General features: G+C 44.9%; 1 protein-coding gene across 1 annotated transcript in view; it reads right to left on the bottom strand.

The window, feature by feature from the left end:
• LOC134932109 (neuronal acetylcholine receptor subunit alpha-7) overlaps window positions 1-17,540 on the bottom strand; it is a 575,925-nt gene extending 558,385 nt beyond the window's left edge. Inside the window, exons 1-2 of the mRNA XM_063926192.1 lie at window positions 16,869-17,540; window positions 16,512-16,651 (exon numbers count right to left, since the gene is read on the bottom strand). Of these exons, the coding sequence (XP_063782262.1) occupies window positions 16,512-16,651; window positions 16,869-16,923 (195 nt within the window). The 5' untranslated portion in view covers window positions 16,924-17,540. The remainder of the gene's footprint in view (window positions 1-16,511; window positions 16,652-16,868) is intronic.
• Between the last annotated feature and the right edge of the window lie 2,290 nt (window positions 17,541-19,830).

Below are 19,830 nucleotides of genomic sequence, written 5' to 3'. Positions count from 1 at the left end.
ATGCTTCCAGCACCTCCGTGCCTCAGTACCTCCGTGCTTCCAGCACCTCCGTGACTCAGTACCTCAGTGCCTCATCATCTCCGTGCCTCAGTACCTCGTGCCTCAGCACCTCCGTGCCTCAGTACCTCATGCCTCAGCATCTCCGTGCTTCCAGCACCTCGTGCCTCAGTACCTCCGTGCTTCCAGCACCTCCGTGACTCAGTACCTCAGTGCCTCATCATCTCCGTGCCTCAGTACCTCCGTGCCTCAGTACCTCCGTGCCTCAGTACCTCCGTGCCTCAGTACCTCCATGCTTCCAGCACCTCCGTGCCTCGGTACTTACGTGCCTCAGCATCTCCGTGCCTCAGTACCTCCGTTCTTCCAGCACCTCCGCGCCTCAGTACCTCCGTGCTTCCAGCACCTCCGTGCCTCAGTACCTCCGTGCTTCCAGCACCTCTGTACCTCAGTACCTCCGTTCTTCCAGCACCTCCGTGCCTCAGTACCTCCGTGCTTCCAGCACCTCCGTGCCTCAGTACCTCCGTGCTTCCAGCACCTCCGTGCCTCAGTACCTCCGTGCTTCCAGCACCTCCGTGCCTCAGTACCTCCGTGCTTCCAGCACCTCCGTGCCTCAGTACCTCCGTGCTTCCAGCACCTCCGTGCCTTAGTACCTCCGTGCCTCCACGCATCCCAGTGCCTCTACGCACCTCAGTGTCCCCAAGCACCTCAGTGTCCCCAAGCACCTCAGTGTCCTCAAGCACCTCAGTGTCCTCAAGCACCTCAGTGTCCTCAAGCACCTCAGTGTCCTCAAGCACCTCAGTGTCCCCAAGCACCTCAGTGTCCCCAAGCACCTCAGTGTCCTCAAGCACCTCAGTGTCCTCAAGCACCTCAGTGTCCTCAAGCACCTCAGTGTCTCCAAGCACCTCAGTGTCTCCAAGCATCCCGTGCCCTTTAGCACAGTTGAACCTGGTATTCTTCACTGATTCATCAGCGCCTTTCCAGTTCTGTCTTTCAGGAGACCTTCAGCGCCCCCACGTGCTTCCTGTCTGCCGACCTAATCCTGTATGAGGAGAGCCTAGATTCGGCCATCTCTGCCGCGGTTCCTCTTCCCAGTCATCGGAAGAATACTCGAGTCCACAACATTTCCAAACCAGGTCAGTGGTAGTATTCACATAATCCTCCAGTCGCCCGCACAGACTTCACTACACCGGGTTCACAAAAACCTCAGTCATGACACTTTAAAGTTAACAGTGAGATTCACACCAGCTCACACTTCAACCATGCCGCACAACATGGCATTCAACATAACACATGCCAACGGGCATGAACTACTGCAACAACATGCTGAAAATAACTGTAACACAACACTTGTGTAACTACAACAACTAACTACTGCAGGTAAAGTACGCACTGGGTCGGGTGCCCAGCATCCTCTACGGACTAGGAGAAAAGGATTTACCGGTAGGTATTAAAATCCTGTTTTCTCGTATGTCCTAGAGGATTCTGGGGTCCACTTCAGTACCATGGGGTTATATCAAAGCTCCAGTACGGATGGGAGAGTGTGGATGACCCTGCAGCACCGATTGACCAAACTTTAGGTCCTCATCGGCCAAGGAGTTAAACTTGTAAAACTTAGCAAACGTGTTTGCCCCTGACCAAGTAGCTGCTCGGCAAAGTTGTAACGGCGAGAACCCCCCGGGCAGCCGCCCAGGATGAGCCCACCTTACTAGTAGAATGGGCATTCACTGAATTCGGTACCGGCAATCCTGCCATGGAATGAGCGCGCTGAATCATACCTCTGATCCAGCGCGCAAAGGTCTGCTTAGAAGCAGGACACCCAATCTTGTTGGGAGCATACAGGACAAACAGAGCCTCTGTTTTCCGTATCCGAGCAGTTCTTGCGATAAATTTTCAAAGCTCTGACCACATCCAGAGACTTTGATGCAGCGAAGGTGTCAGTAGCCACTGGCACCACAATAGTTTGGTTTATATGGAACGAGGAAACCACCTTTGGGAGAAATTGCTGATGAGTTCTCAACTCAGCCCTATCTTCATGGAAGATTAAGTAAAGGTTCTTGTGAGACAAGGCCCCTAACTCAGACACCCTCCTTTCGGATGCCAAGGCCAACAACATGACCACTTTCCAAGTGAGAAACTTCAACTCTACCTCCTGTAGAGGTTCAAACCAATCCGATTGAAGGAACTGCAACACCACGTTAAGATCCCATGGTGCCACAGGGGGCACAAATGGAGGTTGGATGTGCAGAACCCCTTTCACGAACGTCTGAACTTCTGGAAGGGAGGCCAATTGCTTCTGAAAGAAAACTGATAAGGCCAAAATCTGGACCTTCATTGAACCCAATCGTAGGCCCGCATCCACACCTGCCTGTAGAAAATGGAGAAAACGTCCTAACTGAAACTCTTCCATTGGAGCCTTCTTGGATTCACACCAAGACACATATTTTCTCCAAATACGGTGGTAATGCTTAGACGTTACTCCTTTCCTGGCCTGAATAAGTGTGGGAATGACTTCTTTTGGAATACCCTTTCGGGCTAGGATCTGGCGCTCAACAGCCTTGCCATCAAACGTAGCCGCGGTAAGTCTTGATACACGCATGACCCCTGCTGCAGCAGGTCATCGCGAAGAGGAAGAGGCCGAGGATCTTCTATGAGTAACTCCTGAAGATCTGGATACCAAGCCCTCTTTGGCCAGTCTGGGCCAATGAGGATCACTCGAACCCTTGTTCTTCTTATGATCTTGAGAACTTTTGGAATTAGCGGAAGCGGAGGGAAGACATACACCGACTAAAACACCCACTGGGTCACCAGTGCATCCACTGCTATTGCTTGAGGGTCTCTCGACCTGGAACAATATCTCTGAAGCTTCTTGTTGAGACAAGATGCCATCATGTCTACTTGAGGAACTCCCCAAAGACCTGTCACATCTGCGAAGACTTCTTGGTGGAGGCACCATTCTCCTGGATGGAGATCGTGTCTGCTGAGGAAGTCTGCTTCCCAGTTGTCCACCCCCGGGAATGAAGATTGCCGACAGAGCTCTTGCATGTCTTTCTGCCCAGAGGAGGACCTTTGTCACCTCTGCCATTGCAGGTCTGCTTTTCGTTCCACCCTGACGGTTTATGTACGCTACTGCTGTTACATTGTCCGACTGGATCTGTACGGGTTGATCTTGAAGAAGATGCACCGCTTGTAGAAGGCCGTTGTAAATGGCTCTCAACTCCAGAACATTTATGTGAAGACAGGTTTCCTGACTTGACCATATTCCTTGGAAGCTTTCCCCCTGTGTGACTGCTCCCCAGCCTCGGAGACTTGCATCCGTGGTTACTAGGACCCAGTCCTGAATCCCAAACCTGCGTCCCTTTAGGAGGTGAGAACTGTGTAGCCACCACAGGAGCGAAATTCTGGCTTTGGATGACAGGATTATCCTCTGATGCATGTGTAGATGGGATCCGGAACACTTGTCCAACAGGTCCCACTGGAATACTCTTGCATGGAATCGGCCAAACTGTATGGCCTCGTAGGCCGCTACCATCTTTCCCAACAACCGAATGCATTGATGAATCGACACTCTTGTTGGTTTCAGAATTTGTTTGACCATTCTCTGGATTTCCAGAGCCTTAACTACTGGAAGAAATACCCTCTGTACTTCTGTGTCCAGTATCATCCCAAGAAAGGACAATCTTGTCAAAATGTGCACATGTAAGTAGGCATCTTTTATGTCTACTGACACCATGAAGTCCCCTTCCTTCAGACTGGAAATCACTGCCCTCAGAGATTCCATCTTGAACTTGAACCTTTGCAGGTAGAGATTCAGTGTCTTCAGGTTTAGAATCGGTCTGACCAAGCCGTCCAGCTTCAGAACCACGAAGAGGCTTGAATAAAACCCTTCTACTTGTTGTGACAAGGGAACCATGACAATGACTTGATCCTGACACAACTTTTGTATTGCTGCTGCTACTACTTCCCTGTCTGGGATAGAAGCTGGTAAGGCCGATTTGAAAAACCGGCATGGGGGAATGTCTTGAAACTCCAGTTTGTACCCGTGGGATACTATTTGTAAAATCCACGGGTCCAGGCCAGATTGAATCCAAATCTGACTGAAAAGTTTCAGACGTGCCCCCACCTGAGCGGACTCCCTCAAGGGAGCCCAGGCATCATGCTGAAGATTTGGCAGAAGCAGAGGTTGATTCCTGCTCCTGTGATCCTTGAGATGCTGCGGATTTTTTTACTTTTCCCCTTCCTTTACCCGTAAAGAAGGAGGAACCTTTACCCTTTTTGTATTTATTGGGCTGAAAGGACTACATCTGAGAGTGATGTGTCTTTTTTGCTGGCGCAGGAGCATTGGGCAAGAATGTCGACTTACCAATGGTAGCCACAGAAACTACAGCATACAACCCTTCTCCAAACAAGGCCTCGCCCTTATACGGGAGAGCCTCCATATTCCTTTTGGAATCTGCGTCAGCATTCCATTGGCGAATCCACAACACCCTTCGTGCTGATATCGCCATGGTAGCGGCTCTTGATCCCAAGAGACCAATATCTTTCATGGCTTCTAGCATGTACACAGCAGCGTCCTTGATATGACCTAACTTTAGGAGAATCTCGTCTCTACCTATTGTGTCAATGTCTGAGGACAGGTTTTCTGACCATTTTTCAATAACACTACTCACCCACGCACAGGCAATGGTAGGCCTGAGTAGTGTCCCATTGGCCACATAAATAGATTTCAACGTAGTCTCCAACTTGCGGTCTGTGAAGCTGTTCCAGGCGCAGGGAGAATCACCTTTTTTGTTACCCGTGACAGGGCACTATCTAAAATAGGGGGTGACTCCCACCTTTTCCTGTCTTCTGCAGGGAAAGGGTAAGCTACCTGAATCCGTTTGGGAATCTGAAATTTAATTTCAGGATTTGTCCAGACTCCCTCAAAGAGAGTGTTCAGCTCATGAGATGGAGGGAAAGTTACGCTACTTTTCTTTTCTTTATAAAAGTAAGCCTTCTCCTGTGGTAAAGGAGGGGCCTCCGTAACCTCTAACACCTCTTTTATAGCAACAATCATGTATTGAATGTTTTTTGCTAACTTTGGATCTATTCCCCTGGAATCACTAGTGTCGACACAGGAGTCAGAGTCCGTGTCGGTATCAGTTTGTACTACATGTGCAAATGACCTTTTATGTGACCCAGTGGGGTCCCCTGTGGATGAAAAGGCAGAACTATTAAAAAATCACATCTTCAACTGATTTTCTCCAGCTTTCTGCATGAGACTCAGACTTATCCAATCTCTTACTGATATGATTCACACTATCACGTAATTCTTTCACCCATTCAGGTTTCCTCAGAGGAAGAGCTCCCTGCCTCAGACATGTCACACGTGTAATATCACACCACAGACACTCCGGGGCTTATAGGGGACAGACCCACAGTAAAATCTGTCAGAGGGACACAGAAAGGAATTGCCAGTCCACAACTCAGCGCACCTGACAGAAAAATTGCTTCCTGTAGCGCTTATAATGTCAAATCACATAAATTGAGCACAATTTACACCACGCCCCCCCTTTAATACACCCTGATACTTGATTCAGAAGTGGAGGAGGACCAGCGTTTCTTCCCCAGCAGCTTGCATAGGAGAAAATGGCGCTGAGCAGTGTGCTGACTGACTGACTGAGGAGGAAGCCCCGCCCCCTGTAATGGCGCATTTCCCCTCAGAAAACCTGAGTTATTATTTATACTGGCGGGGGTGTAGGATTGTGCCACGGCATAATATGCTACTTTTTTGCCAGTTAGAGTAGGTTTTCATGCTGCCCAGGGTGCCCACCCCCCCGCGCCCTGCACCCTGCTGTGCGCTGTGTATGGATAGCATGTCCGCGCAGCGTTCCCGCGCGCTGCGCGGTACCTTGAGCCGTTACGATGACCGGAGGTCTCTCTTGCAGATCTCCGGTTATAATACTCACGCGTCTTCTGACTTCTAGCTCTGTTAGGGGGGTGACGGCGTGCTGTGGGAGTGAGCGCATAGCCGCAGCTAGTGTTCAGTACCCTTCAGGAGAAAATGGTGTCCTGCCAGCAAGAAGCAGAGCCATGAAACTCTTTAGGAAGTTGGTTCCTACTTCTTCCCCCTAAGTCTCACGAATCAGGGAAACTGTTGCCAGCAGTCTCCCTGAAAATAAAAAAACCTAACATAAAGTCTTTCAGTGAAACTCAGTAGAGCTCCACTGGAGTGCGACCAGTCTGCCTGGGCACATTTTCTAAACTGAGGTCTAGAGGAGGGGCATAGAGGGAGGAGCCAGTTCACACTCTAGAAAAGTCTTAAAGTGCCCATGGCTCCTGGGGAACCGTCTATACCCCATGGTACTGAAGTGGACCCCAGCATCCTCTAGGACGTATGAGAAATGTATTATTGGTTACACAGGGGTCTCATTTTTGGGGGCGTGGCCCTGTCACAATCCTTTAATGCCCCATCATCAGCAGATAGGACTTAATTATGACATGATTAATACTTTAATAATATAAGTGATTTGTGTATGATATATATCATGCATAACCACCAATATCACTGGTCAGCATGAATTATCCTGCAGCTTATTTGGTCCCTCCATCTGTAAACTACCTTTTAGATGCATGTAAACCGCTTATTAGAGTCAATATAAAATACCACATCAATGAAACTGAAAATGTATTACTTACGTAGAACCTTTTAAAAAATGTGCATACCCCCAAAGTAGCATGAGATGTCATGTGTGACCTTTTTCCTGAATTTACATTCTTATTTGCTGATGCACAACACACATACATCTACTCTTACTGATCATCTGTCAACTGAATGCAGATCTCAAGCACCAGTGAATCTTACAAACTGCTGTCTCCAATTCACCAGTAAGATGCCTGTACAGACTATGCTATACTGTACATGAATCTATTTTGCTGATTTTGTTGTCTTAACCATTGGCACTCTAAGGGACAGCCTAGATTTTTCTAATGTTACATCTGGCACTCACCATCGTTCATTGGGGGTAATTCAGAGTTGATCGCAGCAGCAAATTTGTTAGCAGTTGGGCAAAACCATTTGCACTGCAGGCGTGGCAGATATAACATGTGCAGAAAAAGTTAGATTTGGGTGGGTTATTTATTTTGTTTCTGTGCAGGGTAACTGGCTGCTTTATTTTTACAATGCAATTTAGATTTCAGTTTGAACACACCCCACCCAAATCTAACTCTCTCTGCACATGTTATATATGCCCCCCCCCCCCTGCAGTGCACATGGGGGGTCATTCCGAGTTGATCACTCGCTAGCTGTTTTTAGCAGCCGTGCAAACGCTATGCCGCCTCCCACTGGGAGTGTATTTTAGCTTAGCAGAAGTGCGAACGAAAGGATCGCACAGCGGCTACAAAATAATTTTGTGCAGTTTCAGAGTAGCTTCAGACCTACTCAGCGCTTGCGATGACTTCAGACTGTTCAGTTCCTGTTTTGATGTCACGAACACGCCCTGCGTTCGCCCAGCCATGCCTGCATTTTTCCTGGCAGGCCTGCGTTTTTTCAAACACTCCCTGAAAACGGTCAGTTGACACCCAGAAACGGCCACTTCATGTCAATCACTCTGCGGCCAGCAGTGCGCCTGAAAAGCTTCGCTAGACCTTGTGTGAAACTACATCGGCAATTGTGAAAGTACGTTGCGCGTGCGCATTGCGCCGCATACGCATGCGCAGAAGCGACCATTTTCATCTAGCGATCAACTCAGAATGACCCCCATGGTTTTGCCCAACTGCTAACAAATTTGCTGCTGCGATCAACTCTGAATTAGGCCCATTATGTGATTTCCAAGTTGTGAGTATTCGTCATCATAGCTCTAAGACTTTTATCAGTAGTTTTTCTATTTCTCTGTTCCAAGAAATGCTCGCTGACACCTACTGATCATTACGTCTGTTTGCACATCCTCAGTAAAATCCGTAAATGCCCAAAAAGCAGACACTTATCCAAAAAAAGAAGTAAGGGATCTGCTATATAATGGCAGAATTAGCTACACCAGTCTAAAATGTCTATAGGTTTAATATAAATACAATACGAATCAACATGTCATAAAATATATGCTTAAAATACAGACATAAGGGGGAATTCAATTAGCAGCATAATAATTTACCACAGGTTAATTGATCCGCCGTGGCTATTCATTTAGTCACCAAATGCAGCCTGCACTTAATGGGGATTAAAAGAAATTCACGAAAAATAGCCTGTTTTCGGGTGCAGACATTGGGCAATGGCAGCGATCGCACTCTGAAGGCTTTTGTGGAGTGCGCCAAAACACCTCATTGGTGCGATCGCCTATGCCTAAATGACAGGAAGAGGCGGTCGCGGTGCGGGAGGGGGCGTGCCTGGGAACTTTTCCCAGATTCTATGTGTTAACGCCTGAAAACCAGTTAATTTAATGGGTGAGAAAAAGGGTCTCTAATTGAATAGCCCCAGGTGTTAAAGCGCGATGCTATCCCTCATTTTCACCCCCGTTAAATTAACAGGGTTAATTGAATTTGGCCCATAGATTAGATACTGTCAATCCTTGGTGCATCGAAAGGTCAGATAATAATCCTCTCAATAAAGGTGGCATTCCATAAGAATCCAGAGATAGCTACAGTGCAAACAGTTCATTCATATCAAATCTAGTTAAAAGATTCTCAAATGCTGAAATCTGGAATTTTAGTAAAAGCATGAGCTCACATGTCCACGGATAGAATAGCTGGAAAAATCTTTCCAAATTCATAGTAAATGTTCTGCTTTCCTCCGTGTATTAGTAGATGTGGATGGTGGTCAGGTGGCAACTTGAGAAAAGAGTGTTACCCCAATCCCTGTGTAGGAAGGCTGGGTATGATCAAAGTCCACAGCAATCGTTACCCAGATGTCTTACTTACAACCAGGCCCGGCGACAGTGGAAAACATAGGGAACATTTGTACAGGCCCCGAGATTTTAAGGGGCCCCAGACCCTCAGGAATCATGGACGCTAGTTCCAGTGTCCCCTTGAGTTGTCATTTAATTTACTCAAAAGTTTTCCCAGCCACAGCAGCAGCGACAGCAGCAGCGGCTTAGCGCTACCCTTCCTCCTGGCAGCTGCGGTGACAGCAGCAGTGGCAGTGTGCTACTCCCCTCTCCCTTCCCCCAGTCACCCGCACCAAAGACTTGGGAAACCCAGCAGTAGGTACCCAGCCCAGAAGCCACTCCGGACAGGGCATCAGATCGTGCAGGCTCCATATGCAGCGCCAAACTATGAGGAATCCCCAGCAGGCTGCCACCTCCTGTCAAGGCAGGTGGGACTCCCGGTGACATATTGTTTGTGTTTGGCCAGGTGAGGGTGCATATGCACTGATGACAGTGATGGTCTACAGCTCTGGTAAACTGCTTGTGATTGGCTGAATGTGAATGGGCTGCTGATGCAGATAGGCTCTCGCTTTCTGTCCTTGGCACGGTGCTGTAGCAGGACACTAATGCACCTTGAGCTAGCCCCACATGCCCTCTACCTCAGCACATGACACCATGACATCATATAAGAGTTGACAGGAACCAAAAAGTTGAGAGCCAGAAGCATCTTAAGGAAGCACTGCAAGCCAAATACAGGTGTCAACGGTTGCACACTCATAGTTATGGTCCGGCATATGGTATTGTGTACATGTGCCAGCAATTTTATTTTATAAAGTTCTATTAATGCTTAATAGCAAGTAAAACAAATTATTAAAAATGTTATTGTCAGTATATGTAACGTAGGCTTGCCGTAAACTGATGCAAAGTACTATAAATCCTGAGTTGTGTACATCTCAGCATATGGGTATAAATGTTATTTTTGCAAGTGTTTTTAGCATAAATAATGCTCATTTTGTAATCAACTCTGCATCAGCCCAAATATTCTTCCCTTTTCATGTGAGATTAAATCTGTTTGCAACTGTCAAACAAGCTGACAGTCTATTTTCTATGGTCACTTGGAGGACATTAAAAACTCATGAAATAGATGGTGTTACTTAGTCAATCAGAGGTTTGCTTTATTTTTTATGGGTGGTCTTCAGTTTGTCGGCTGTCGGGATCCCGGCGCATAGTAAACCAGCGACGGAATCCCGACACCCGGCATACCGACACTTTTTCTCTCTCTTGGGGTTCCACGACCCCCCTGGAGGGAGAATAGATAGCGCGCCACCGTGCCCGCAAAGGGCTCATTTGCGCTCGCCCAGCTGTCGGTAAGCCGGCGGTCGGGATTCCGGCACCGGTATGCCGGCCGCCAGGAGCCCGGCCGCCGGCATACCCTACTACACCCATTTTTTATACATTGCACTACCACAATGTCAGCCATTTATTAAAGATATAAAAACTGTAATTTTTGTTATGTTTCAATTTTTTCACTTTATAGCACCAAAGCCCGGCCTCCCCATTTCATCCATTTAGGAAACATCAAATGTAACAGAGTAAAAACAAAAGAATATTACATTTGTGTAAATAGATTTTTTTTTACCTTGCCACAGCATAAAGTCGTTTCAATGCCATATGGAAGTAAAGTTAGAAATTAGGGGCCTAATTCAAGGTTAATTGTAAAACAACATTTTCCTCTAATGGGCAAAACCATGTACACTTCAGGTGGGGCAGATATAACAAGTGCAGAGAGAGTTAGATTTAGGTGGGGTGTGTTCAAACTGAAATCTAAATTGCAGAGTAAAAATAAAGCAGCCAGTATTTACCCTGCAGAGAAACAAAATTACCCACCCAAATCTAACTCTCTCTGCACATGTTATATTTGCCCCACCTACACATGGCTTTGCCCAATAGAGGAAAATGTTGTTTTGCAATCAACCTTGAATCAGGCCCTACGAAGACTGATTTGCAACAATTTTCATCAAAATGAAATAAATATTTGCCAAAGGTAGGAAGTCCTTTTTATAATGTACGAAGAAACATCAAAATACGATAGATAATTGTCTATTTAAATTCATTTCTACTTTACCTTGAAATTTTCCACCAAAGCTTTAGTTTCATCAATCTTGCAGTGATACCAGTTTCCAAATAAGCTGAAACCTGTCTTTGGGACATCTGCATAGACTTCATTAATTTATTGGCACTTATCTATATAGTGTCATCATATTATGCAACACTTTACAGAGAATATTTAATCATTTAAATCAGTCTCTGCATCATTGAAGCTTACAGTCTAAATTTTCTTCCGTTCAAACACATATACACTAGGGTATATTTTTGTCAGTAGCCAAATATCCTGGCAGTCTGGTACTGCATTCTTTTGAACTATTGGAGGAAACCGGTGAACACTCAAAGAACCCAAGCAAACATGAGCAGAACATAGAAACTCTTGGCTATCATAACGCTATGAGCCTAATTCAGACCTGATCACAGCAGCAAATTTGTTAGCAAATGGACAAAATCATGTTCCCTGCAGAGGGGGGGGGGGGGGGGGGGAGGGGGCAGGGGGACAGATATAACATGTGCAGAGAGAGTTAGATTTGGGTGGGGTGTTTTCAAACTGAAATCTAAATTGCAGAGTAAAAATAAAGCGGGCAGTATTTAACCTGCACAGAAACAACATAACCCACCCAAATCTAACTCTTTTTGCACATGTTATATCTGCCCCCCTGCACTGTACATGGGGGGTAATTCCAAGTTGATCGAAGCAGGAAATTTTTTAGCAGCTGGGCAAAACCATGTGCACTGCAGGGGGGGCAGATATAACATTTGCAGAGAGAGTTAGATTTGGGTGGGTTATTTTGTTTCTGTGCAGGGTAAATACTGGCTGCTTTATTTTTACACTGCAATTTAGATTGCAGATTGAACTCACCACACCCAAATCTAACTCTCTCTGCAAATGTTATATCTGCCCCCCTGCAGTGCACATGGTTTTGCCCAACTGCTAAAAAATTTCCTGCTGCGATCAACTTGGAATTACCCCCATGGTTTTGCCATTTGCTAACAAATTTGTTAGCAAATGGTCTGAATTAGACCCTATGTTAGATCTCCATTGATCAAGTTGGTGAAACTAAAAATGAAAACACTTTAGAACTTGTGTCAAAGGGCAGTTGAAGACAAAAATATATATTTCTATGTACAGTAAACTGGAGTAGGAGTACTCTGTCATGTGTGCACACCTGCAATACAGTTGTATAAATTGGCCAGTTAGAAGCTGCAGGTGCAGAATTTTATTAAACTAACCTTTGTGCTTCGAACGCAAGAATCTCTTATGCAATTAAAACAAATCTTGCTAAAGTACAGTGGCCCATACTGTATTTCCACTGCACATATGGTCCAGATCTCCACTGCATATATGGTCCATATCTCTTCTGCACCTACAGTATGGCCCATATCTCTTCTGCACCTATGGCCAGGACCGAAACTAGGACTTTTGTCACCAGGGGCTTTCGTCACCCCCACTGCCACCACCAATTCAAATTACGCCACACAGTAGTACTCCTTATACACGTAATGCCACACAGTAGAGCCCCTTATTCACAATATGCCACACAGTTGTGATACCCTTCATAGCACATTATGACACACAGTAGTACCCCTACTCCAGAGGTCGGATCCTGAATGACTCATACATGTATACACCTACCTGCTGTCTACCATCACTATATACAATATATAGTAAGGGTAGACAGCAGGTAAGTGTAAACAGTATACAGTGAGAGTAGACAGCTAGTAGTTGTATACAGTATATAGTGAGGGTAAACAGCAGGCAGGTGTATACAGTATATAGTGAGGTAGACAGCAGGTAGGTCTATATATTATATAGTTAGGGTAGACACAGTGTAGGATCCCGTACTCTCTGATGACCAGATTTTCCTGTCCCGCATCCAGACTCTAGCATCGGGTAGCACAGCAGCTGGCCGAGCCATGGATGGTAAAGAGCCCACCCATGGTCTGTGCACTGGAAATCAACCCCCAGGGCCCAGAGCTTGGCCTTCTCCGCCGCCGGGTACGGGACCTGCTGGATCCCCACTGTGTACACGGCCGTGTGCTCACACAGCATCAGTGTGCCCAGGCCTACCACCTCCCAGAGCTCCTGCACACAGCACTGCCAGGCCCACAGAGATTTGTGGTAAATTGGCTGCAACAACCGGAGCACATAGAGCACGAGGAGGGGTAATCACGGGGAAAGGGGTGCCACGATTGCGAGGGTGCCATTAGTGAGGCATATACTGCAGCATCAGCGGGCAAGGGTGGAAGGATCAGCTGGCTGAAGAAGCGGCAAGTGGAAGGCGTTGGACAATGTCTCTGCAACCCCTCAAATCATGCACCCAGGGCAAATGCCCCCCTAGTTGTTGCCCTGCTATGGCCCATATCTCCACTGCTCCTATGGTCCATATCTCCACTGCACCTTTGGTTCATATCTCCACTGCTCCTATGGCCCATATCTCCACTGCATTTATGGTCCATATCTCCACTGCACCTTTGGTTCATATCTCCACTGCTCCTATGGTCCATATTTCCACTGCAGCTATGGTCCATATCTCCACTGAACCTACAGTATGATCTATATCTCCACTGCACCTATGGGCCATACAATATCTCCCATATGTCCACTGCACCTATGGTCCATACAGTCTCTCCCATATCTCCACTACACCTTTGGTTCATATCTCCACTGCTCCTATGGTCCATATTTCCACTGCACCTATGGTCCATATCTCCACTGCACCTATGGTCCATATAGTATCTTCCATATCTCCACTGCACCTATGGTCCATACAGTATCTCCCATATCTCCAGTGCACCTATGGTCCATATCTCCACTGCCCCCACAGACTAACCAGTATATTAGAATGGAGTTTACATTTCTTGTTTCACAGCAGCTCTAATATTAAATAAAAATAAGGCAGCAAGTTGGTTATAGTAAATAGTATCAAATCTGTAGGTAATAAGCTATCACCAATTAATCTATAAGCACAACTGCTGTACCTCAAACTGCAACTACATGGTACAACAATAGGCTTATGGATATTTCCAAATCTCTTTAAAATCTTTACACTAATCGCTAATTTTTCAACTATGCATTTTGCAAATATATAGTCAGAAGTTCCCCCAGCAACTTAAAATGAATTTAAATACCAGACTGACACAATTTATATTGGCTATGTGCCTAATATCAACCCTAAATTGCCTATTGTGCAAACTGACAAGCGTAACCACATCCATTCACATGACACCAAATAAAGGAATTCTAGACACATGCTGAAGTCCTGCAGGCATTCAATTACCCTATGTGCATCTTCATTATGTCTACAACAAGTCCGGAATAAGCAGGAATCATTAGCCCACACTGTAACATTTTTAGTATCTTCCACGGTAACTGGCTATGCCATAATTGGTACAAATCTTTGTTCAGAGTGAAATAAAATACAAACAATGCAATTAGGCTATAATAATATCTGTTATGCATGAGTGGTGGCAAGGAACACATTTCTGATTTCTTTGTAGAAACTGTTTAATGACTTATTAAGCCCTTCTGCGCTTCATGACATTTGGAGTTCCTTTTCACAGACACTTTGTAACAACAGGAAAGTAGCTTTTAATGCCAATCAAATTACAAGGGCAATAAAGTTGTGTCAGGTAACAAAACAGGCGATGATACATGGTACACCCCGTCCTATGCAACTCTGCTCTCCAAACCCAGGCCAATACACAGCTCTTTATCTGCTGTGTGCCTACATCTTGCACTGCATGGAGCCATGCATGTGCAGCTGAGCACAAACATTGCACACAGTGTAGATTTGCCTGTCTTTACAATGAAGAACAGGTAACCTGTAAGAGACATTTTAGGACAGCACTTGTGCAGTGAGGATACCAAATATACCAGCTTCCAGGGGAAAGTCATTTGTCCATACACCACTAGGAAATAACGACACGTGTTCATACCAATCATATGCATACATGTATCTAGAAATGTCTTTTAAAAATAATAATGATGTCTGAAATGTTTGACAATATAAGTCATTAGCAAAATCACACCAAAAGCATGAAAATATGACATGAGTAGGCTAATAACATAGTTTTTGCATATAACATTTTAAAATCACCAATATGAAAGTATTAACAGATACAAGTAACATAAGTGGCACACGTATCACAAATTCATTGCAAAGAGATGTACGGTATCAAGGGAATCAGTTGTCAGTGATCCTTTTGCTGGACAAATAGCCTAGAGATATTAAGATGTGCCTGGAGCCCTGAGCGTTCACTGCTATTATCCCAGAACACATGACACATACATAAATAAGTATACTTTACTAATCCTTGGGACCAGACTTAGACAATTAGTGATATCAATTTACCAACTGTATCCCATCACCTGCATATGCTCCTGTGCCACTAAATAAGCGCTGAAAGATAACCTCGATGTTTTATTGATTTGCCTAGGTCTACAATAATTTAAGATTCCATTGAGTCTTTTGCAAGTATGATTTTTCTAAGGAGAATATTTTATGACAAATCCCTTGAGCACAGTAAGCTACCCACACTACAGAATAATTACAAACTTTAATATGATAATTACTTTTCTTTTTACTGTTTTTTTAATTTGTTTCATTCAAGGAGACACAGTCCTGTAGGAAGCATAGACAAAGTTCCAATACTGCATAGGTTCATATTACCATATATAATATTTTATAGGATACAAAACAGAACACTAACTGGGAATTTATGTAAGAAATAACTAATACACAAACCATACGAAAAGTGATTTGGAACGGAATCAATAACTGCATATTTGAGATCTATAAACTAGAGGGAAATTTGTTTTGAAACATCCGCCCAATTTGTCCATTACTTTTGTAGCAATGTAACACTTAGGATTTCTGTGAAATCCATTTCAAGCTTACGTAGACCTAAATATATTATCACTGATCTGATCAAATGCAGAACTTGTAGAAGAGTGAAAAGTCTCATTTTCAGATGCATATCGGTATTCTGAATACTGCATACACTAACAATTGCAATCCATGCTGTAAAGGCATGGCTGTATCACCACTATTGGATTGAACATAATGCTGATCATAACACTGCTAATATAGGGGGTAATTCCAAGTTGATCGCAGCAGGATTTTTGTTAGCAATTGGGCAAAACCATGTGCACTGCAGGGGAGGCAGATATAACATGTGCAGAGAGAGTTAGATTTGGGTGGGGTGTGTTCAATCTGCAATCTAATTTGCAGTGTAAAAATAAAGCAGCCAGTATTTACCCTGCACAGAAATAAAATAACCCACCCAAATCTAACTCTTTCTGCACATGTTATATCTGCCTCCCCTGCAGTGCACATGGTTTTGCCCAATTGCTATCAAAAATCCTGCTGCGATCAACTTGGAATTACCCCCATAATACATCCAAAATTCATTATTAAAGTACATGCTACCAGCACATTTGTCTCATTGGAGGAATTGTAAGTGTCAGGGTCCTCTACTCACCCCAGATCCTAATTCCCTTTTGCTGTATGGATACCGGCTCACTATCACAGGTTGTGATTGAGTCTACACATAACATGCATTAGTACTTACCACATCCATGATCTGCATCAGATTCATTCCAAAGTAGACAGTGAGAGGATGAGAGTCATTGGCCACTGGTCTCTCTAAAGGATTATAATTCTTCATTAATTCCTTGTAGAGCTTTCTCTGGTATTCTCCTTGCAGGGACCCTTCAAGAGAAGATGATAATCAGAACTCAGTCATCGGAGGCAATATACACTAACAGTTACAGAGCAGCTTTTCTTAACGCAATCATCAGCTTATCAAGTACACAGCAATTACATGCGCGCCTATACATCCACACATAATGGTGAAGTGTTGGGAAATAGCTTTATAGCAGAATTAGTTACAGGGGTGGAATGCAGGGTGATGGTGTGATCAATTTACCGTGTATCAAGCAGGCTGAGAATATCATCCACAAACTGAGCTCCCCAGCTCCCATTGTACGAGACGAGGCAGGAGGGTCTTCCAGTCCCCGGCTGGGGGGAAAAGTTTATTATTCGACAATAATAAAGAGTCCTGGGTGATGGTGGAAGCTGAGTGCAGAGGGAGAGAGGGAGAGAGAGCAGCTCCCCGGCTGGAGACGGCTCAGGCAGGCTGTGAGTCAGTGGATTGTGACAGCTAATAAAGTGCTAAGGATTCCAGATCCGGATCAATGTGTATGTATGAATCCACAAGCATAATGGGGATCCAAGATTTACCTTTATATTTAGTTATTGTTATTTTATTTTTATTGTGTTTTATATTTTTATTGGGGGATATCCCGTTAGTTTCAGGCAGCCGATCACTCCCCCTGGCAGTGAGCTCAGTCCTGGCACCTGTTATAATGCAATGACTCCATTCAGATCGTCTCCACGTGAAAGTGACTTGTGCTCCCCCCTGTCTCAGCCAGAGCTCTGCTCGTGGTACTGTATTTTATAGCATCTGAGAGCAGCCCAGGCGAGAAGGAGGCAGAGCGGCGGCCCCGACCTGATGCATGTGTGTCTCATTAACCCACTCACTCCTGGTTATGGCTGCACGCCAGTGGGTTAGCCTGGTCAATGTTATTTATTAGGTGGGACCCCAGATATATACCAAAATAGTGTTTGCCAAACAATACTGGTATGTAATATCTTAATGTCATAATATAATAAATATGCTACTATTAATTTGATTCATGATATAAGACTGCAGAAGATACAGCCAATAAATGTATGCTATTGTATATGTTCATTTTGTAATAGTTCATGATGGAATGTAATACGAGTAAATATTACCGGGGGGAAAATTATACAATCCAGACAAAATCAATAAGTTCTCCCTCAGCAGCTGTTCTGCTAGCATAGTTGTAGATCTGATTTGTAAGCAGAGATGTTACAATGCATAAAAAGGCATGCCCCTAATGGTAATCTGACACACTGCACTAATCAAAAGGACAGATTTAATTATACGCGGCTATCTTCCAGTTCAGATATTCATATTTGCCTGTGGGAGATGTGAGTGTAGCATGGCGTGCCCAAAATATGCATTTAGGACACACCGAACCCCTAGAGATTTTTACAAAGCCTGTCACCGGCCACAGCTACAGTATAAAGCTTAGGGTGACTGTGTGAAGTCTCCAGAGCATAAATGTGTCTAGTGGGCAGAAGTGCTCTATCTAATGTGAGGAGGAACTTTGCCTGACACCAATTTGTTACAAACTAAAATCACATTTGTCACACATCTAGGGTTCATTTGAGGACTGTTTCTTACCTCCCACCATAACATATTATTAGACACCAGACAATGTTTACAGTGATAGTAATAGTGGCATTTCAAGGGATTGTTCAGGTAAGACAACCCAAACTTTCCCCACTATAACCATGAAAGTGGTAAAGAGGCTTATGTAGAGTTTATTGCAAGTTAAACCTACTGTAATTGCTTGCACTGAACTGAATGTGTCCATATGCAATGTACTGTGGACCCCATTCACTAGGATTCAGTAGGATTGCAAAATTTGTGAATCGCAATCTGGGTGATTATCGAATGGCTGCACATGCGCAGCGTTCGCATTGCACACGCGGGAGTAAAAAGTGTCAGAATATGCGTACACATTGTGATCACTATGTAGCCACTGTTTGGCTGACAGGAAGCCAGTGTTTCTGGGTGTAAACCTGCCATTTTCTGGGTGTCTCTGAAAAACCGCAGGCATGCCCAGGCATTTTTAAGGAGGGCCACTTCCAGCCTCTTGTGTCGCAAGAATTGTGGATGACCTTGCCTGGCGCAGATAGGAAAAATCTTTGCTGTTTCGGTAATTGCTTATGGTTCAGCCACATATTGCGATGCATTAGAAATTTCTGCAATGAACGTTTTTCTCTATTTCTGGGCGGCAACTATTTAATAGCAGCAACTGCTTTTTACCAGAAATTGCAATCCTTACTGAATGAGGTCCGGTATGTACACACCGCCGTACACACACAGCGATGCACCAATATATTGTTAGATATATTGTCCGTCGGCTGTGCTGCAGGGCCGATGCGATACGTCTGTGAACGACGGAGTTCACAGAAGTATCGGCCGTACACACTGGCCGACGGACCCGCGATATATCGGCCGTTCAAGAGAACGGCCGATATATCGGCCAGTGTGTACGGGCCTTAAGATTCATCACACGTCACTGTGTGCGCTTGGTTCCAGAGCATGCTTAGGGGTCTATTCATGAAGCAGTGAAAAGAGTGGAGAAGTGAACCATTGGAGAAGTTGGCCATTGCAACCAATCAGCTGCTCTGTATAATTTAATAGTATGCAAATTATAAATGTTACTTCAATGCTGATTGGTTGCCATGGGCAACTTCTCCACTGGCTCACTTCTCTACACTTTCACTGCTTCATGAATAGAGCCCTTAGTGTGAAACAATCAACATAACAGACTAGCATTAAACTCTGCATCAGGGCCAAAGTGTGCATACATGGATGGGCTAGCTGGATAGTTGAATGAACCTTGGACACTGTTTTCGTATTTCAAATGCAAAATACCAGGAGTATGGCTCCCGGAGTGTGTGCTGCAATCCTCTTGCAGGGGGTGGCTCGGGTTGGTGGCCCAGGACCAAATCAAATTACTTATGGGCAAAGTGATAGGGAAAACCAGTGCTGGTGGCTGCTAATCATTAAATATATGGACAGAAGCACAACCACATAACTGACCCTAAGGACATGCCTCCCAACATGACCCATTCCAGCATGGACACAATGCTCTGCTCCTGGACTTCCCTCTTAATTTATGATTGCAACAGGTAAATAGAACATGTAAATTGACAAGAAAGTTGTTTCACCACAGGTGATAGCAAACATAGATTAAGAGGGAAGTCCCGCAACAGAGCATTTTCTCCCT

This window comes from Pseudophryne corroboree, chromosome 6, assembly GCF_028390025.1.
Source record: "Pseudophryne corroboree isolate aPseCor3 chromosome 6, aPseCor3.hap2, whole genome shotgun sequence".
NCBI classification, from domain to species: Eukaryota; Metazoa; Chordata; class Amphibia; order Anura; family Myobatrachidae; genus Pseudophryne; species Pseudophryne corroboree.
The sequence above is the reverse complement of the archived record's forward strand: the minus strand, read 5'-3'. Positions and strand labels throughout refer to the sequence as shown.